Below are 17,632 nucleotides of genomic sequence, written 5' to 3'. Positions count from 1 at the left end.
GTTGCTTATCTCAGTAAAAATCTTAATTGCATTCATCACATCTGGTAGCAATGTGAGTGGTGATGAAGAGCAGAGGTTGGCTCAGAATATTAAATACCCTACATGAGCCAAAAAAGAATTCCCCAGACCACACTAGGCGCCTCAATTCATGTTAATTTCCTGTGTTGCAGTTCCGTCTGATTTAACAAATCTGATTTACCTCTCCTTCACCTGACTGAATAATCCAGCAATTAGGTCACCTAATTTCACCCATCAGAAAACTGACAAGAATCTGCTTACCATGTACACTTCCTGCTTATCATACTTCCCACATTACACACAAACACACACACACACACACACACACACATACACACTTACACAAAAAATAAATGCAAGAAAGCGGTCAACGATTGTCTATTTATAAAGGCTTACAAGCTAAGCCATGTGTGCCAATCCAACTATCTCCCTCCATCCATTAAATTCCAGTCACCGTCAGCCGGTTGTTCCCACTTTGTGTATGCTCTGGACGTGAAACCGCAATTAAGCTGATGAGCAGAGCAGCGGCCAGTAAAAGCAGGCTGAGTGTCACTCATATCATTTGATGTTCCTCTGGATGTGTGCAGGCCTGGAATCAGAGCAGACAGAGGTCTAGATGTATCTGTAAGTTGCTTTAGATAAAAGCATCAGCTAAAAGCATAAATAAAATAAATAAATAAATGCTTAAGTAGCTATTATAAAGTCCATGGATATTGGGAATATGCACTCCTGTGCATTTCTTCCCAGTGTTACTGAAGTAGCCATAATAAACTGCAATGACATTATGTTAGATGCTTATGTAAAGACATTATGTTCAGGACCAGCAGACCAGAACTAAAGAAGTGGCCAGTTGCCTCATTGGATTTGTCTTAGAGGCACACATATAATATACCTACATGTGTGAGATGAAGGTTGTCACGCGGCATGCTCAGCACTAAAAGGTCTTCGTCTTAACTGTTGTATTTGTTTGGTGCTCTCCTTGAGTTTAATTAAACTAGATATTTTTCCTTACTGCTAAGTGTCCCCAATCATCCGATGTATATCACCCACATCAACCACATTCAATGCACCAAGCGAGTACAAAATGTCTATGTGTTTTTGTACATGCCTATTAATGAGCACACCTGTAATCATTCCGTTTGAATCACACAATCATGGATGAACACTTTGTTCCAACACTCACAAAAAGGTCATACATGATGAATTGGAGCCTAAAATAAACTCCACAGTTTTACACCTCAACAACCGTCACATGTCAGCAGTGGCATTTGGCAACAGGGATGTATTACTGTATCTATGCCAATCATGGCAATCCGGATGCACCATCACTCAGTCAGCCTCTGATTTGACATTGAAATCCTATTTGTCACCGGCCTACATCTTATACAATGTCTCCATTATGAATGTGTTATCAATTTGTCATTAAGTCTGTGTGTTTCTTGTCTTTTGTTTTGTGTTTTCCCCTTTGGAGATAAATGAAGTGCTATATCTGCTTGTTTGTCTGTCTGTCTGTCTGTCTGTTTATTTAACTGTCTAACTGTTTATTTATATGTCTTCTTGCTCCTCTGCTTGTGACTTGCCCCCTCAGGTTGTGAAATGTATGCGTTCTGCGGTGCTCTGTTTGGCATATGCTCCATGATCACGCTTATGGTCATCGCGGTGGACCGCTACTTTGTGATCACGCGGCCGCTGGCCTCCATCGGGGTCCTGTCCTGCAAGCGGGCCCTGCTGGTCCTGCTGGCCGCCTGGGTGTACTCGCTGGGCTGGAGCCTGCCCCCATTCTTTGGATGGAGTGAGTTCTTATGGGGGGGAAAGTTTGGAGTTGTTTTGTTTTAAATTCAAATAATTGGCTTAGTTTCAAGCGTAAACACATGAATGACCTTGCCTGTAATAGTGTGCATGTCTTTTTAAATATGTTTTTGACTTTGTCGGTATCCAAATGAACTTGTTATAACATGTCTATTGACTCTTGTGGTGTGTAATAGTCCATTGACTCCTGTGATGGCTAATAATGTTTTAACGGCATACTCTGTGTGCTTGTTTGTATTTGTGAACTCTGAAAATATGACTGGGTGAATCTTTATTTTGGCTGTTGTAGTGCATACTGTGTTTTTTGAGGAGGATCGGGGGTTGGGGGGAAGAATGTGGCTCAGTAGAGCTCCTCGGCTTCCCTTCAGCGGGCTTTCTTTGTCCCTGGTGCTGCCACATGTCAGTCCAGACGTGCCGCCGAGTCCCTTGTCCTCCAGTGTGAAGGGCGTCTGTCTCTGCCAGCGCCTCCCTGGGCCTGTTTGCTCCGTCTCAGCTGATTAGCATGCAGTCTCCTCTAAGCGTGCAGCCTCCTCCATCAGAGGCACTGGCACGCCAGGCGGGCACGTACTGTAAAAGGCCAACTGAAGATGTTACGCAACCAGAGAGACAGCTTGTCTCAACACACATCTTTTGATGAACCTCGATTTCAAACTTGTCTCTCTGCTCAGATCCTACATCAATGCTGTTTTGGGGTTTGAGTAGTTTATGTAATATGGTTTAGTTCCAAGCCATTTATTATTGTCATCCCATTCTTAAGATTCTGTGACACTTGGGATATTTATGCAGGCATGAGAGAGATAATGATGGAATTTGACCCCCCCCCCCCCACCACCACCCCTCTCCATCGTGACCCCCAGCTCCCCTCTTCATCTGGTTTGTTTTTTTTCTCTCTGTCAGGTGCGTACGTTCCCGAGGGCCTCTTGACCTCGTGCACCTGGGACTACATGACCTTCACCCCCTCGGTGCGGGCATACACCATGCTGCTGTTCTGCTTTGTCTTCTTCATCCCCCTCATCGTCATCATCTACTGCTACGTTTTCATCTTCCGAGCCATCCGCAACACCAACAAGTCAGTCCCCAGCCAAGGCTCTAACTATGCATAAATGGATTTTAATTGCGCCAGTTTTATTATGACTATAATCACAAGCAGTGTAACTGAGTAATTTAATTACAGTGATTATAATTCTATTGTGTGTACTGCATGTGTTTGTGTGTGTGCTTGTGCGTATGCGTGTGTCTGTGTCTGTGTATTATAGTGCTGTAAGCAAAATCAGTGGGAACAACAACAGGGACTCCATAAAGAGATTCAACCGGCTGAGGAATGAGTGGAAGATGGCCAAGATTGCCCTCATTGCCATCCTGCTGTACGTCATCTCCTGGTCTCCCTACTCAGCCGTTGCCCTCACTGCCTTTGCTGGGTGAGCGTTGCCCATACATACATACATACATACATGAAATTGCTGCTTTTGAACTGTCAACAACTAGTTACCTTATCCACAACTTCGACCTATCAGCAAAAGAATAATACATATATTCAAATCATGCACAAAGTTAAGATTTTCCTGTTCTGTTTTCCTTACTCTTTCTCTCTCTCTCTCTCTCTCTCTCTCTCCTCTTCTCTATCACTCTTTCAATCACTGTTCCACATTCTGTTTGTGTGTATTTCACACTGTCTGCCCCTATGCATTTTTGTGTGTTTCTCACACTGTCTCTATTTCTGTATTCCTCCCATCTCCACCTCTACTTCTCTCCCTCTCTCTCTCTCCCCCCCCTCTCTCCTCTCTCTCTCCCTCTCTCTCTCTCTCCCTCTCTCTCTCTCTCCTCCTCTCTCTCCCTCTCTCTCTCTCCCTCCCCCCTCTCTCCTCTCTCTCTCCCTCTCTCTCTCTCTCTCTCTCTCTCCCTCTCTCTCTCCCCCCTCTCTCTCCCCCTCTCTCCCTCTCTCTCTCTCTCTCCTCTCTCTCCCCCCCCTCTCTCCCTCTCTCTCTCTCTCTCCCCCTCTCTCTCTCTCTCATTCTCTTTTCCTTTCTCTCTCTTTCGTTCCTCCCTCACACAGGTATGCTGATATGCTGACTCCTTATATGAACTCTGTGCCTGCTGTGATTGCCAAGGCTTCTGCCATCCACAACCCTATAATCTATGCGATTACACACCCAAAGTACAGGTACACACAGAACGCCCTCTTACTCTCATGGCACACACACACACACACACACACACACACACACACACACACACACTGAGAGAGATTAGAAGAAAGAAAAAGACAGAGATATTGCACATTCAGGGCCCTATTTTGACGATCTAAAACGTGTGGTCTGAAGAGTATGGTTTAAGTACACTTAGGGCGTGTCCAGTTGTGTCGCACCTGGTGCTGTGATGCATTAGGCCTAAGATACGGCTCTCAGAAATCAACTCCCACCGCACACTGACTGCCTATTGTCCTGCTGTGTCCCTGACCTGATTGTGTAAGGTAGACACCTGAAGCATAATATGCTGTTAATTCTGTTAATTGTGTTAATGTGTGTGACCCAGTGACCCATCTAACAGCAGGTTAACTGATCAAATTCATCACACAGTGGGTACAGCGGTCACATCAGCCCCACGATTCTCTGAGTAAATCGCTTCTACATTTTCAATTAACCTGAATGCTAATGGCATTCAGGTTAATTAATGTGCAGTGAAGTCACAGCGTGAATCGTCGCATGACGTGATCTTCACAGGGTAGATGACGTGGTCTTCAGGGCAGCCGTGGCCTACTGGTTAGCAGGAAAGTCCTAACTGACATGATCAGAGTTGTTTTCTCACAGCACATTGTCCAGTCTAAGCAGACTTTGTTGATGACAGTCTTACAGAATTGATGTGTTTCCTTTGGAGGGTCATTAGCTTTCACTTTGAGTAATTGTCAATCTTAAATAATGGTAACAAATGCTAATACATGTCAATAATACCCTTTCTTAAACCTCTTGAGGTTTGACTCATGCTGTGAGCACACACTGCCATCGACTGGATTCCAATAATGGGGCAATAATTTGGGCTCACTGCTCCCCGAGCGCCGCTGCTGTTGCAGGCAGCATGTCAAGCACAACCTCTGGAAATGTAGAAAACTGTGCCACTGACCAAAGCAGTAACACTAACAATGTGTTTATTTTCTGCCTTTTGTTTTTCATTTCTGAACCCAGTTGCATTCATTTATAGTGACTTAAAGCTATGGCAATTGTGTAAATAATGTTATACATTCAGATCATTTATTGTTTATTCTGTCTCACATTTTACAGTGTTCTGTTCAGCTTCTATTGCAATGTACCTACATGCATAATTGGCACTATATGTATAGTGAACAACAACATACATCTTTACTTTTTCTGGATTTTTGTTTGTCAATGAATGAGCCAGTAGTCACTAGTAGTCATCATTATCAATCTAGACTAATTCCTTTGCCTTCATTCAGTAATCAATAGCCTGAGAGTAAAGCATGATATATCCCATGCAATCTCTGTACCATGGGTTTTGTCCATGATTGGGACAGAACCCATATCCATATCCATATCAGACTGTTCCAGAAGAAGGTTCATTCTCTAGAAAACACAGATCAGACTTCTGGAAAACGCACTGCCACAACTGTATAAAGTAACAGTATATAGTTCTCTGCTTAACTGTTGACAAGGTAAATGTATGCTTCTAACACCTGTCACTGACTCCCAACATGGTGGTCATTTGTAATTCAAGTGTGTGGATAATCATTCTAGAGTGTGCATGACTCCCAAATTTAACAAATGACATTTATCAGTCATTGTTATTCACAATATGTGCTTGTAAGATTGAGTTTGTAAATCAGGATTTTTGTTTTGGAGAACCCTTCCATTTGCAATTTAGGAGCAATTTTATTCAAGAATGTGGCCCACTGTGTGTGAATCAAACTTTTGAAAGCAATTCATCCATGAAGTAGCCAATTTTGATGACATACTGTATTTACTGATCATCTTTGACCGTTTTCTGTTATTATGCATTGTGCAAGGAGAGACCTACTTTCTGTGGTGTCAACCTGGAATGTGTTTTGCGTTTCCACCCCTGGGAAAGGCTTCCCTCTCGCCCCAGTCAGACTTGCCCCTGGTGGGGGAGTTGCGGCCTAGTCCTTTCATCTCACCTTTAAGCGTTTGTCCTGGAGAAGAAAAATAGAGCAAAAAGCCCCTAACGGAGCCGTGTCAACCTCAGAGCCTGGATAACGTTAAAAGTCATCTTCTCATATGTGTGTGTGTGTAGGTTTGTGTGTGTTTGTGTGTGTGTGTGTGTGTGTGTGTGTGTGTGTGTGTGTGTGTGTGTGTGTGTGTGTGGTGTGTGTGTGTGTGTGTGTGTGTGTGTGTGTGTGTGTGTGTGTGTGTGTGTGTGTGTGTGTGTGTGTGTGTGTGTGTGTATGTGGTTAAAATGCCTCCTAAAGGGGTCAACCAGTTCAGAAGATTCTGCTTAGGCCAAGCAGTCACCTGATACCATGAGGTTCTGTTTGGCTGGTGCTAGGAATTCAAATATCTCCTTATGATAAATGCATGTTATAGCATAACATCACACATAAGGGGAGATGACTTATAGGGCTCATCTATGGCCCTGTCATTACAAGCCTGTGGCATTGGGGTTGGCTTAGTAGAGACTAAGTCTTTATTGGCAAGTCCCTCCACTTGGCAATCATCTTGGCAATGCCCCTGGGCAGCTATTTCAGGCAAAAAAGCAGGCTCCTATCTAAATTAATAGGGGATAGTTCCATAATTCCAACTAGATAGAATAGATTAGATTGGTCAGAATAGAATAGATTGGTCAAACAGACATTAAAAGCACATCATGTGAATCTCCATTTACTGTAAATCTGACATAAAATGTGTCAACATTTCTTCCTCAATCACTCAGAAAAGGCTCACTGCACATGCTGCACCAAATGTCACATTGCACTTATAATGTCTCTGGTGGGTTTGGAGTGTGGCCATTTGTGTGTGGATGTGAGTGCATTTGTTACTGAGTACATGTTTCTGTCACATGTCTGACAAGTGTGTGGTATTTGCACAATGTATTCATCTTTACATCTTTTAGCATTCAGGTTAATTGAAAATGTAGAAGCGATTTACTCAGAGAATCGTGGGGCTGATGTGACCGCTGTACCCACTGTGTGATGAATTTGATCAGTTAACCTGCTGTTAGATGGGTCACTGGGTCACACACATTAACACAATTAACAGAATTAACAGCATATTATGCTTCAGGTGTCTACCTTACACAATCAGGTCAGGGACACAGCAGAACAATAGGCAGTCAGTGTGCGGTGGGAGTTGATTTCTGAGAGCCGTATCTTAGGCCTAATGCATCACAGCACCAGGTGCGACACAACTGGACACGCCCTAAGTGTACTTAAACCATACTCTTCAGACCACATGTTTTAGATCGTCAAAATAGGGCCCTGAATGTGCAATATCTCTGTCTTTTTCTTTCTTCTAATCTCTCTCTGTGTGTGTGTGTGTGTGTGTGTGTGTGTGCGTGCGCGCGCGCGCGCATCGCAGGTCTGCCCTGGCGAAGTACATCCCGTGCCTGGGCACGCTTCTGTGTGTGCCGCCGCGTGAGTTGCGCTCCATCCAGAGCAGCTTCGCCTCCACCCGCCGCTCCACCGTCACCAGCCAGTCGTCCGACATCAGTGCGCACTTCCGCCGGCCCAGCTCTGGAAAGCCCCGTCTGTCCTCCGCTTCCGACAGCGAATCGGTGAGTCCTGCTGCCGTGCGTGCGGCCTCTGCGTTGGTCTGTGTGAGGGCTGCGCATTGTCTGTGGCTGTCCTTGAGTGCAGTGAATGACCGCCCTTTTGTCCCCATGGCTTTTATTTATTATTTGACTGTGTATGTTCTATGACATGGCAAGTTATTTTTATCTTTATAACTTATGAATGTATGTGTGGGTGGGTGGGTGATGTATGATGTGTGTGTGCTTGAGTTTAGGTTTGTTTTCACATTTGTGTACGTGTTTGTGTGTGTGTGTGATATGTATGCATGATTGTGTTACAGTAATTATTTTTATTTATGTATTTATTTATATTTCCATATTGGTTTATCTGTGTATGCCCGCGTGCATGTGTGTCTATGTGTGTGTTCGCATGTGTGTGATACGTGATGTGTCGGTGTGCATGTGTGTGTGTGTGTGTGTGTGTGTGTGTGTGTGTGTGTGTGTGTGTCCTTCATCCTCTTCCTCAGGGCTGGACAGACACAGAGGCTGACCTCTCAAGCATGGGCTCGCGGCCTGTCAGCCGGCAGGTGTCCTGTGATATCAGTAAGGACACGGCGGAGCTCCCTGACTTCAAGCCCGGCAGCTCCTCCAGCTTCAAGTCCAAGCTCAAGAACCACGACTCGGGCATCTTTGAGAAGGTGAGTCCTCCAGCTGGCACCGCCGCCCGGGTGTGGAAAGGTCACAGCTAAATGTTAATGAACAAATGAACATCAGCCTTTATTAGAAAAAAAAGAAATTGCTGCAGGCGCAGAGTGCGGAAGTAGTTCAGGCGTTAAGGTTGAAGTTTTCAGTGCATGCTCAGATGTAAGCATCCTGCCATGACGCTGGAGATAAGAAGCATTTTTTCCCCATGAAGAGTAATGTCCTCGCTAATTCTTTATGCAGTGTTTATAGTTTGCACATGAATGTGTATGTACTGTATATGGTAGATAGAGAGAGAGAGAGAGAGAGAGAGAGAGAGAGGCAGAGAGAGAGAGAGGGAGAGAGAAAGAACGAGAGACTCATTCTAAAGAACGTAGGTACTGGGAAATGCTTGAGAAGTTGCTGTTTGTGGGTGTAGACACAGTTGTGGCTGTAGGGGGTTGTTGGCTGTCAGTGAAGAGTCTAGCACAGCTACTTCTGTTCCAAGGTTTGAGAGTGTTTTATGGTAAGTAGTTAGTTTGGAAGTCTTCCTAAAATAGTGGCATTACATTACTGCTGAGTGAGGCATTAGAGGCAGACGACTGTCAGTGTGTGTGTGTGTGTGTGTGAGGCGCTAGAGGCAGACAACTGTCAGTGTGTGTGTGTGTGTGTGAGGCGCTAGAGGCAGACGACTGTCAGTGTGTGTGTGTGTGTGTGTGTGAGGCGCTAGAGGCAGACAACTGTCAGTGTGTGTGTGTGTGTGTGAGGCGCTAGAGGCAGACGACTGTCAGTGTGTGTGTGTGTGTGTGTGTGTGTGTGTGTTTGTGTGTGTGTGTAAAGCTAAGGCAGCATCTGGACTCCAGCTGTGTTTCACACTCGCTGGTTGAAAAAAAGAGCACTCTCACACACACACAGAAAGCGAGAGAGGGGAGAGATGAACATGTTTTAAAGCATTTTTAGAACAGGGGAGGCAAGTAAATAAAGCATGTTCATCAGAAAGGACTCTGTCCTAATCTCGCATGAATCCGTTAAGTGTCCTTTGGTCCAAAACATGCACTCACTAATGGGTCAGAGCCAGGTGAAGGATGTTCTGTCGATGCTTTATGTTTGACAATGTGGAACCACTGAGTTTGACCACTGCTGCCTCAGTCATGTTAGGCAGCAAGGACTCCCGTGACCCCTGGTTGATCTTGGCTCACCTAAAATGCGTGAAACTATGTAATGTGTGTATTCCTGAGTGAGTGGCCTGTTTCTATTGCCGCTGTTTCACAGTTCAAAGTGTCCCAAGGAATGTAGACTAGAAAATGACCCCCTTCTGTAACCACTATGGGGCTAGCAGTTGAGCATGGCTTTAATGGGCATTCATACAGACAGCAGGAGGTGTCAGGCATGTTGTTCTGTGTTGTGTTGTGTTGAACAATCATCAGCACAGTCATGCACCAAACTCACACTCGCAACCTCGGAGGGTGTGCTAGCAAGGAGATCCATCGTGGCAACCATGTCATAAGCACATGGGTCGTTGACAAATAAGGCTTTTAAAAATGGACAGAATGCATTTTTTTATTTGGAAGGCTGTGTTTAAACAAGTCTTAACTGCTGTGCAACATTTTCAGGGGTTTTGATACATTTTTAGTCTGTATTTGCAATTTCACCAATAAAAAATGTCAGGTGGCACAAGCAAATTCTTTCTGTTTTTTTTTAAGTGTTTTCTAAATTTCTAAGTATACCTGAATGTCAACAGTGTAATAAAATTATTATTTTGTAGTTGACCTTGGTATTAAAAGTAACTTATGAATACTTTATTGTGTACTTTTCTTTATTCACATTTTAATACTTTATTAAAATGTGAATAAATACTCTACACATTTAAAAATATATTGTTTAATAGAATAATTAGGTACAACACATTTTTCAACCATTTGTTGACTTTAATCTACTATGTCTTGGTTTAAATTAGTATTTAACCTGGTTGCACCATCTGACGATGCGTAATGTCACGTCATTGACCCACATATCTTAAAGTCTTTAGGAGTTCACTCACTGCACAGTACTACCAACTTGCTACCATTCCACAGCCTCTAACCATTCTCCCTTTAGTGAGAATCACCTATTAAGTTCTTCGCCATCTTGGCTTGGCATCAGGTGCTTAGCCATTTCCGGAAGTCATTCATAGTTCATTTTTCAAGTGTCTCTGATGTTGGTGCTCAGCCAGAGCTTGTGACCTCACATCAGAGCCTTTAAAGAATTTCATTTGCTGTGTGACAGTTAATAAAGTCCCATAATTACATTCCCAATAACACAGGAATGGGAACATTTACTTTCATGAGAAACTACCCTTGTAATCAGATTCCAATGACAGAAAGTGGCCTTTAAGACTTGTTGAGGAGTAATAATTGAAAAAGGCAAGTGAAATTAAATTGGGTTTCTTTAGCAATTCCAATGAGGGCTGAGGGGATGAGGTGAGAGGAAAGTTAGCAGCCAGAGATCATGGGAAAGCTCAGGTTACTTGGCAAAGAACGCTATCAGCTTATTTCTAATTATTGAGCTCAGTTCTTGCCCCATTTATCTCAGTCCAACAGCTTGACACTGCTTCTAGAAAGTCAACCTTGAAGTGGAGGTCTAAATGACATCTTCTGATGTCCCCAAATGACTCTGAACAATACAATATACAGTATTTCGCAATAGAGTGCTAATTTTAAATGCCGAATATACCGCTCCCTAGACATGGAGTGCTGTCACGAGTTTACCTCAAGAATAGTCATGTTTTCTCATGTTCACACTTACCTCCTTTTCCCCAAAGACCTCCTCTGACATGGATGACGTCTCTGTTGCTGGAGCGGGTCACCCTGACCGGTCCTTGCCTCCAGGGGTAAGTCCTAGCACCCTGCCACCTCCTTGTGTGTGCAGATCAGTGTCCAGTTGTGTCTGCTGACGCGTGTGATTGAGGCAGGATCTCATGTGTTGCCACTTGGAGGGCATGACATTGTTTCAGCCGGTCATCACAGTCCATATCTTATCAAGAGGTCACAGAGCTACTACCGTAGACCACTGGAGAAATACACAAGTGAAAAGCATCTTTTCTCAGAGCCTGTTATTGTGCCTTTGACAGGGCTTCCTAAATGCCTCTAACAAGTAGTCCAGAACAACCAAATACTGTAAATGTTCTGCCATTTTCCTGTGGTTTGCAAACAAGTCACAGGGTGTTCCTTGTATTCATGGAAGCTTCGCTGTTTGTGGAGTGTTACACACTGTTTCTGTTTAATTCTATTCAGTCTATTATTTTGGATTTTTTTGGGGCTATTTGATTTTTCTTTACTCTGATCTGTTAATTCTAGGGCTGTCAATCGATTAAAAAAAATAATCTAATTAATTACATACTCTGTGATTAATTAATCTAAATTAATCGCATACATAATTTTTGCTGTGAAAGTATTTTAAATATTTAAATTCAAATGAATCATTGAATAATCAGCATTAGTGACATTAAAGTTCAAAAACTCTTATTATTATTTTCACTGTTCAAATAACGGCCATAATAATCTATGATATGACCTAATATGATGAGGAAATAAATTCAAAACTGCTTCGGGAAGAAGTTTTTTCTTCACATACAAGGCATTTCAGGCCACAGATATAACCTAGGGGACACAATGAAAATAAATTAACACTCCCCTCAATGTCAACACTTATTCCTTTGCATTGATGTGCAACTATAGAGTTGATGAACTCCGGTGATATGCAAATTCCTTGCTGCAGACATTGCAAAGAGTAAATGTTCCAATCAATGATCCAGGCAGCACGTTTTCTTCTCTCTCCTTCATTTTACAGTCTAATTTTTACTGACTAGAACGGCTCGGGTCAAAGGTCATAAGGAATCGATTAATCTGCACTCATTTTTTTAATCAGTTATTTTTTCTCAAATTAATTAATCGAAATGAATCAGTTTTTTTGACAGCCCTAGTTAATTCAATGTAATGTAATTTAATGTTAATATATTGTTTACTGATGTCATTGTTAGTCGCTTTGGACTAAAGTGTCCATAAACCATAAACATAAACATCCAGATGAAGTGTTGTAATTAAATCTTGGGCACCACCTGGAAGAGTGGTTCTTATATCCACAGCCTATGTAGGTTGGGTGCACCAGAGCTGCACAGCGTATGGAAACGGGATATTCTTCTCTTGAGGAAAATGTGACTTGTATTATGGGCTTGCATTCCAGCCTAATCTCCATGGGTTACTGAACATATATAAATAATAACTTGAAGAGCTACAGATGTTATAGTGACACTAATATTGCACTAGTTTAGCTGGAGATGAGATGTAATACTGGGCTTTTCCAGCCAGGTGTTGACTAATGAATGTTCCATTTTGTGGCAGGGTGGAGAATCGACAGATGGTGTGGTTTCCAGAGGAGGGATTGGCCGGATCCCTAGCATCGTCATCACCTCAGAGTCCAATCCTTTCCTGTCCTCCCTGAGGTTCAATTACCGTAGCAATGGATCCCGTCTGGCCAATGGCAGCGTGGCAAAAGGGTCTGCCACCTCTGACCTGGCAGGAAGTGCGCCGAAGGCATCTGCCCTTCCCTCTGCTTCTGACTCCACTCCTCTGTGCTGAATCACCCGCTGGTCTGTTTCGTTTGTTTTGTTCGGTTTGTTTCAGTTCGCTTATTTCTCAGTTTTGTTCTTCTGAATAAGATCCTTCTGAAGCGTAGCTCCAAGATGAGTCTGGCTGCTTCTGTCCCTTCTGATAATGTCCTCTTCACCTTTCCCTCAGCCACTGCACACATTTAAAAATAACTCCATGGCCACCAAGTCTCTGAGGTTATCACAAAAACTGCCCACATTATGAATTTATAAGCTCCCATGACATTTATTGCTGCAAAATGCAATCTGCTGCCAATGTGCTTCTGTTGATAGTGACATCATGCATCCAGTCAGGTGGTTGGTTGATATTTAAACAACCTGCAGCCTACATCTTGGACAGCCAAGAGGAACATTGCAGGAATGTGTAATTGAATGTCTGACTTACATCAGTGATTGCCGAAGTCAGACAGTTATCCCAGAGGAAGTCATTAAAAGTTGTAGTATTACAGTAAGATTTCTTAGTCAACATCATGCTTCTACACTCACAATTATGCAACTTTGAAGAAAAGGTGAACAATTGTATTAATCTTACTTTGCATTCTATGCAGGGCTTGATGACTTTTAACAAAATTGAATACAATGCATGAAATAGAGAAGCTGTACGAAAAGAATAGGCTTGCATCCTAATGCCGTCTTTTCAATCTTGCTTATAGAATTACATTATTGGCATACATTTTTTATTATTATCATCATCATCATCATTATTATTGTGGAAATGACCAAGATGATAAATATAGTAAAATAAGAAAACACCAAACCATGTACTAAACACTAGGGGGAGCTACCAAGTTTTCAACAGTGTTTCTCCCTAAACTGGCCCCATCAATGCATACTAACCTATTGGCCCAATGACATCAACTGGCTTGGCTGGTGATTGCCTACTGTAGACACCTGTTTTGAGGGTGGCCAGTCTTGTATGTGAGTGTGCTGGTGGGGGGTCTGAAACTCAACCCTAGTGTGTGGGACAGACTTTTTCCTCGACTCAGTCACTGGAGCTCAATATGTGACTGAATCATTAACGCGGTATATCGTCACTATAGCATGGTCTCGTACATTGATCAATTCCCTATGTCTCCTCGGTGGAGGAATGTAGTGGCTGGCCTTCTCTTTAGTCTATGTATATCCTTCTGCCTTTCCATCAGTTTGCTGCCCAGCATTGCTGCTAATCAATCGTATTAGCACAGGCTGACAGTTGCACTCTTACTCGGTTGTTTTGAAATCTACCCTGTGTGCTGTTGACATTTCCTTTTTGTTTCATTTTAATCAAGGAAGGTCAGGTGTAGGTGTATTGTAGATATTGATTTTTAATACATTAAATTGAATTAGTTCCCTTGTTTGTTTTCTCGTGGATTGTACAAATATGATCTGGAGTCTAAATCAGTGGAACAAGTTAGTTAATGTAAATCCAACATAAATGAAGCGCTTGGACATGGCAAGGTATTTAGTATGTAGCATTATAAGAACAAACACTAAGCAGACAATGATATACTCTCAGGAAAACAATTCATGGGTTTCATCAGGTCCCTTTCCACAGGTGTATTAATCAAGCACCATACAGTCTGCATTGATAATTAAGGTGCTTGATTTTATACACCTGTGGAAAGGGACCTGATGAAACCCATGAATACGGCCCACTGTCCACAATATCTCTCCCCTTTAGAGTGATTGAGCCTGATTATGTATTGTGGGTAGAATGTAAGTGAAGTGTTTGTAACAAGATGGAACCACTTCCAACAGTGATTTTTACTTCAGGATCTGCGGGCAATATCTCAGTCTCCTGAGTGCAAATTCATTACCTACGTCTCTCTCCATAAGAGTCATCATCAGCAGGGGGCAGCACCTTTAGATAATCATTATTCTTATCAGGCATTTCTTTTCTTAACATGACCTGAGACGAGACGAGAGCCACCTTGTCAAAGAAAGTCTTTAAAATTTCACACTAGTGGGAGACACAAAGGTCATATGTCCAAAGGTGGACCAGAACTTTACTTTACTGATTAAACTTTCTGCATAATTGCATTTTTGATTTCAGGTTCTTCTTGATTATGCTAAGCAATGCTGTTTTTACCTCAATTATGTGGAAGTGATTCACTTGTTCGCAATTCAAATGTCATCATCAGAGCTATACAGGGAACTGGGAAAAAGTCAAGAAAAGTGTTCTATAGGCTACCAAAAATATGTGTAGAGCAGGTTTGTGTCCATCTATCATGAAATGCTTTGGTGGTGTGTTGCTGCAGCCATGGTCAGATGTTTGAGTTCCTTGCTTCATCCTGGTCAAAATGTGTTGGATTGGCCAATGTGAGTGTCCTGCTGTGAAGCGCTATGAAAAGGTATGCCACAGTGGGTGGCAGCATTGTCACCCCAGGGGGTGTTAGTGCTGCCAACATGGTTATTGTCAACATTGTGATGGCTTAGGGCTATGAAAAGGCAAGGCTGGTGGGAGGGTGATTGGAGGAGTAACTGAGGTGTACTTTTGACCGCTACCACGTTGTAGGCTACTTCTCTATTTTGTTGTGAGTTCCCAGCCATTGTTTTTCTGACCTATCTGAATGTGTTAGTCTTTTTGAGGCTTTAACTAATTGTAATGTGGACAAATTAGCATAACCTATATTTTCATTATATACATGATGTGTATTTTGATATATTGTCTTAATGTTGAAAGTCTTAAGTAAAAATGCTAAATATGTTTTGAATTTTTTGAAAACATTCAAGTTCACACTTATTATTGCATTAACTGAGGTAAGCTAGTGGATGGCTGTGCCGTCCAAACTTCACCGAACCAGCAATGAAAAACATGTCAGTGCGGTCAGCCGTGGCTTCTAACCCCCTTGGTATTGTGCCCAACTCCCACACTCAAAGTCACACTTTCAAGCCCGGTGGGGGGGCCGTTAGATGCACTCCTGGTAGAGGGAGTGATTCCTAGAAGTAGCTAGATGGCTCGGCAGCTCACTGGTCATTGAGCCTGACCGACCCTCAACAATCCTCCCATTGCCCATGACCTTTTGACCTTTTGTATGATTAAAGCAATGTCTTTATTTATTGGCTCACATTTATTTTTTATTTTGTTCTGTTGTACCTGTGGTGAAGTGTATTCTATCTGTATCTGAGAGTAGTGTACATGCCGTGGTTTAATGAAGTATAACATGATGTTGAATGTAAATAGTAAAAAACTTCCTTGTGCTTTGATAAGAAAAAGAAGGGGAAGACTGTTTCCTCATTGTCCTTGGGACTCCGTCACAATATTCTCATAGCTGCTTTTTTTACGCCTGATTTTACTTTTTTTAGAACAAATGTAGCCTTGTGATGGAGGTACTTTCCCTCACATACACCACTAAGCCACTGCAGTGGCATGGCATCTGCATGGGCCTGAGCAGACCTCCTGTCGAGTCCACAAAACCTGCAGTATGTTCAGCTCTGGCTCCTGTTTTAGCCTGTTTTTTTTGTAATGAGGAGAATGATGTTGGTAATTGCTTCAGCCCCCGCTGCAGCTAGTCCAGTGAGTTGGTTTAGCTGGTGCCATACACACGCATATTTGATATTTCAGAAATGGCCTCCGAGGTCGTTTACTCAAGTATGTGACGCCACCTTATTGAATTTGGCCAGCTGATAACCCTCTGTGGGTCTTTTTCTATGCTATTTCTAAAAACATTATTGTAATCTAAACACTAAATCAAAAGATACATTAACTTACCTCAACACATAATTCACCTATTTGCTTTTTAAAATCTCATCCTTGTCTCCTGGTACTTGACCATGCGTCTTTATCATGGTATACATTTTCTGCATTTTAGGGGATTCTGTGAGCTCTCCCTAAATTCCCAATCAGCAGAGAGATATCATAGTTCATGTTACTCAAAATAATCGTAGAGAACAATGCTCTTGTGTTTCAGTCATTATTTGAAGATGTGCTCTTTTGAAGGGATTGATTCATGTGTATTCTTTTTTTGAAGATTATGAGATTAAGAGGATGTTTGCTATTTGTTCATGTGTATTTGTAAAATCTTAAGCTATTACAATATTGTAAATATGGTCAAATTATTAGTTGCTTCTGTCTCTCAGTGTTGTAGGCCTACTTATTTATTTTTTTAAATAAAGCTTCTCTATTAAGACCTACAATAAGTGTGGACTTGTTATGTGGTCTAGGAGTTGTATGTATATAAACATATTCCATTAGTAGGCCTACTATTGATCTGGCCATCCCTATCGAGATAGACAGGTTCCCACAATGCACCAGACAAAATATGGGTTGATTTCCCATCAGTCCTGTCCGAATTGCATTATGACTGAGAAGATCAAACATGCAGTCCATGTTGTTTGTAGAGGACTTCTGCTTGTGCAGATTTCTGACAGCAGTGATACACTGTCAGTCTTGTCTGGGTGAATCCAGAAAAGATCCCATTGACAACAATTTCCAAACTTGCAGTTTTGCTACTTCCACGGGTGTAACCAGCAATCAAATGAAACTTAAATTTGTGAATTAAAGTCTTACCAAATCATTTCAGAAGTGCAGCAAACATCTTTCTTGTAAACAAAGGTTTTAAATACAGTTGTTTCCAAAGAAAATACATGTCCCTGGGTTTTTGGTGATTCAGAAGCGGATGTCAATGGGCTACTTTCCAGACAACCTGCAGAGCAAATTCAAATTTGCTGACAGGTTCATCTGGGTTCACCTGGGCTACTGTCAGTCATAGGCTGGTGCCTTTTTTCCTCTAAGTAATAAAATAATAATAAGTTTAATTTATATAGCCCCTTTCTCAAACCCAAGGCAAATAGCAAATATAGAAATGA

At 42.3% G+C, this 17,632-nt stretch overlaps 1 protein-coding gene across 1 annotated transcript in view; it reads left to right on the top strand.

Moving 5' to 3' along the window:
- The window catches only part of opn4a (opsin 4a (melanopsin)), a 37,817-nt gene extending 21,516 nt beyond the window's left edge, over positions 1–16,301 (top strand). Inside the window, exons 4-11 of the mRNA XM_048269648.1 lie at positions 1,607–1,810; positions 2,725–2,896; positions 3,084–3,245; positions 3,881–3,988; positions 7,368–7,563; positions 8,046–8,216; positions 11,000–11,068; positions 12,579–16,301. Coding sequence (XP_048125605.1) covers positions 1,607–1,810; positions 2,725–2,896; positions 3,084–3,245; positions 3,881–3,988; positions 7,368–7,563; positions 8,046–8,216; positions 11,000–11,068; positions 12,579–12,815 — 1,319 coding nt within the window. The 3' untranslated portion in view covers positions 12,816–16,301. The remainder of the gene's footprint in view (positions 1–1,606; positions 1,811–2,724; positions 2,897–3,083; positions 3,246–3,880; positions 3,989–7,367; positions 7,564–8,045; positions 8,217–10,999; positions 11,069–12,578) is intronic.
- Positions 16,302–17,632: the final 1,331 nt, after the last annotated feature.

This window comes from Alosa alosa, chromosome 18 (genome assembly GCF_017589495.1).
Source record: "Alosa alosa isolate M-15738 ecotype Scorff River chromosome 18, AALO_Geno_1.1, whole genome shotgun sequence".
Taxonomy (NCBI): domain Eukaryota; kingdom Metazoa; phylum Chordata; class Actinopteri; order Clupeiformes; family Clupeidae; genus Alosa; species Alosa alosa.
Note: the sequence above shows the minus strand (reverse complement) of the source record. Positions and strands in the feature narration are given on the sequence as shown.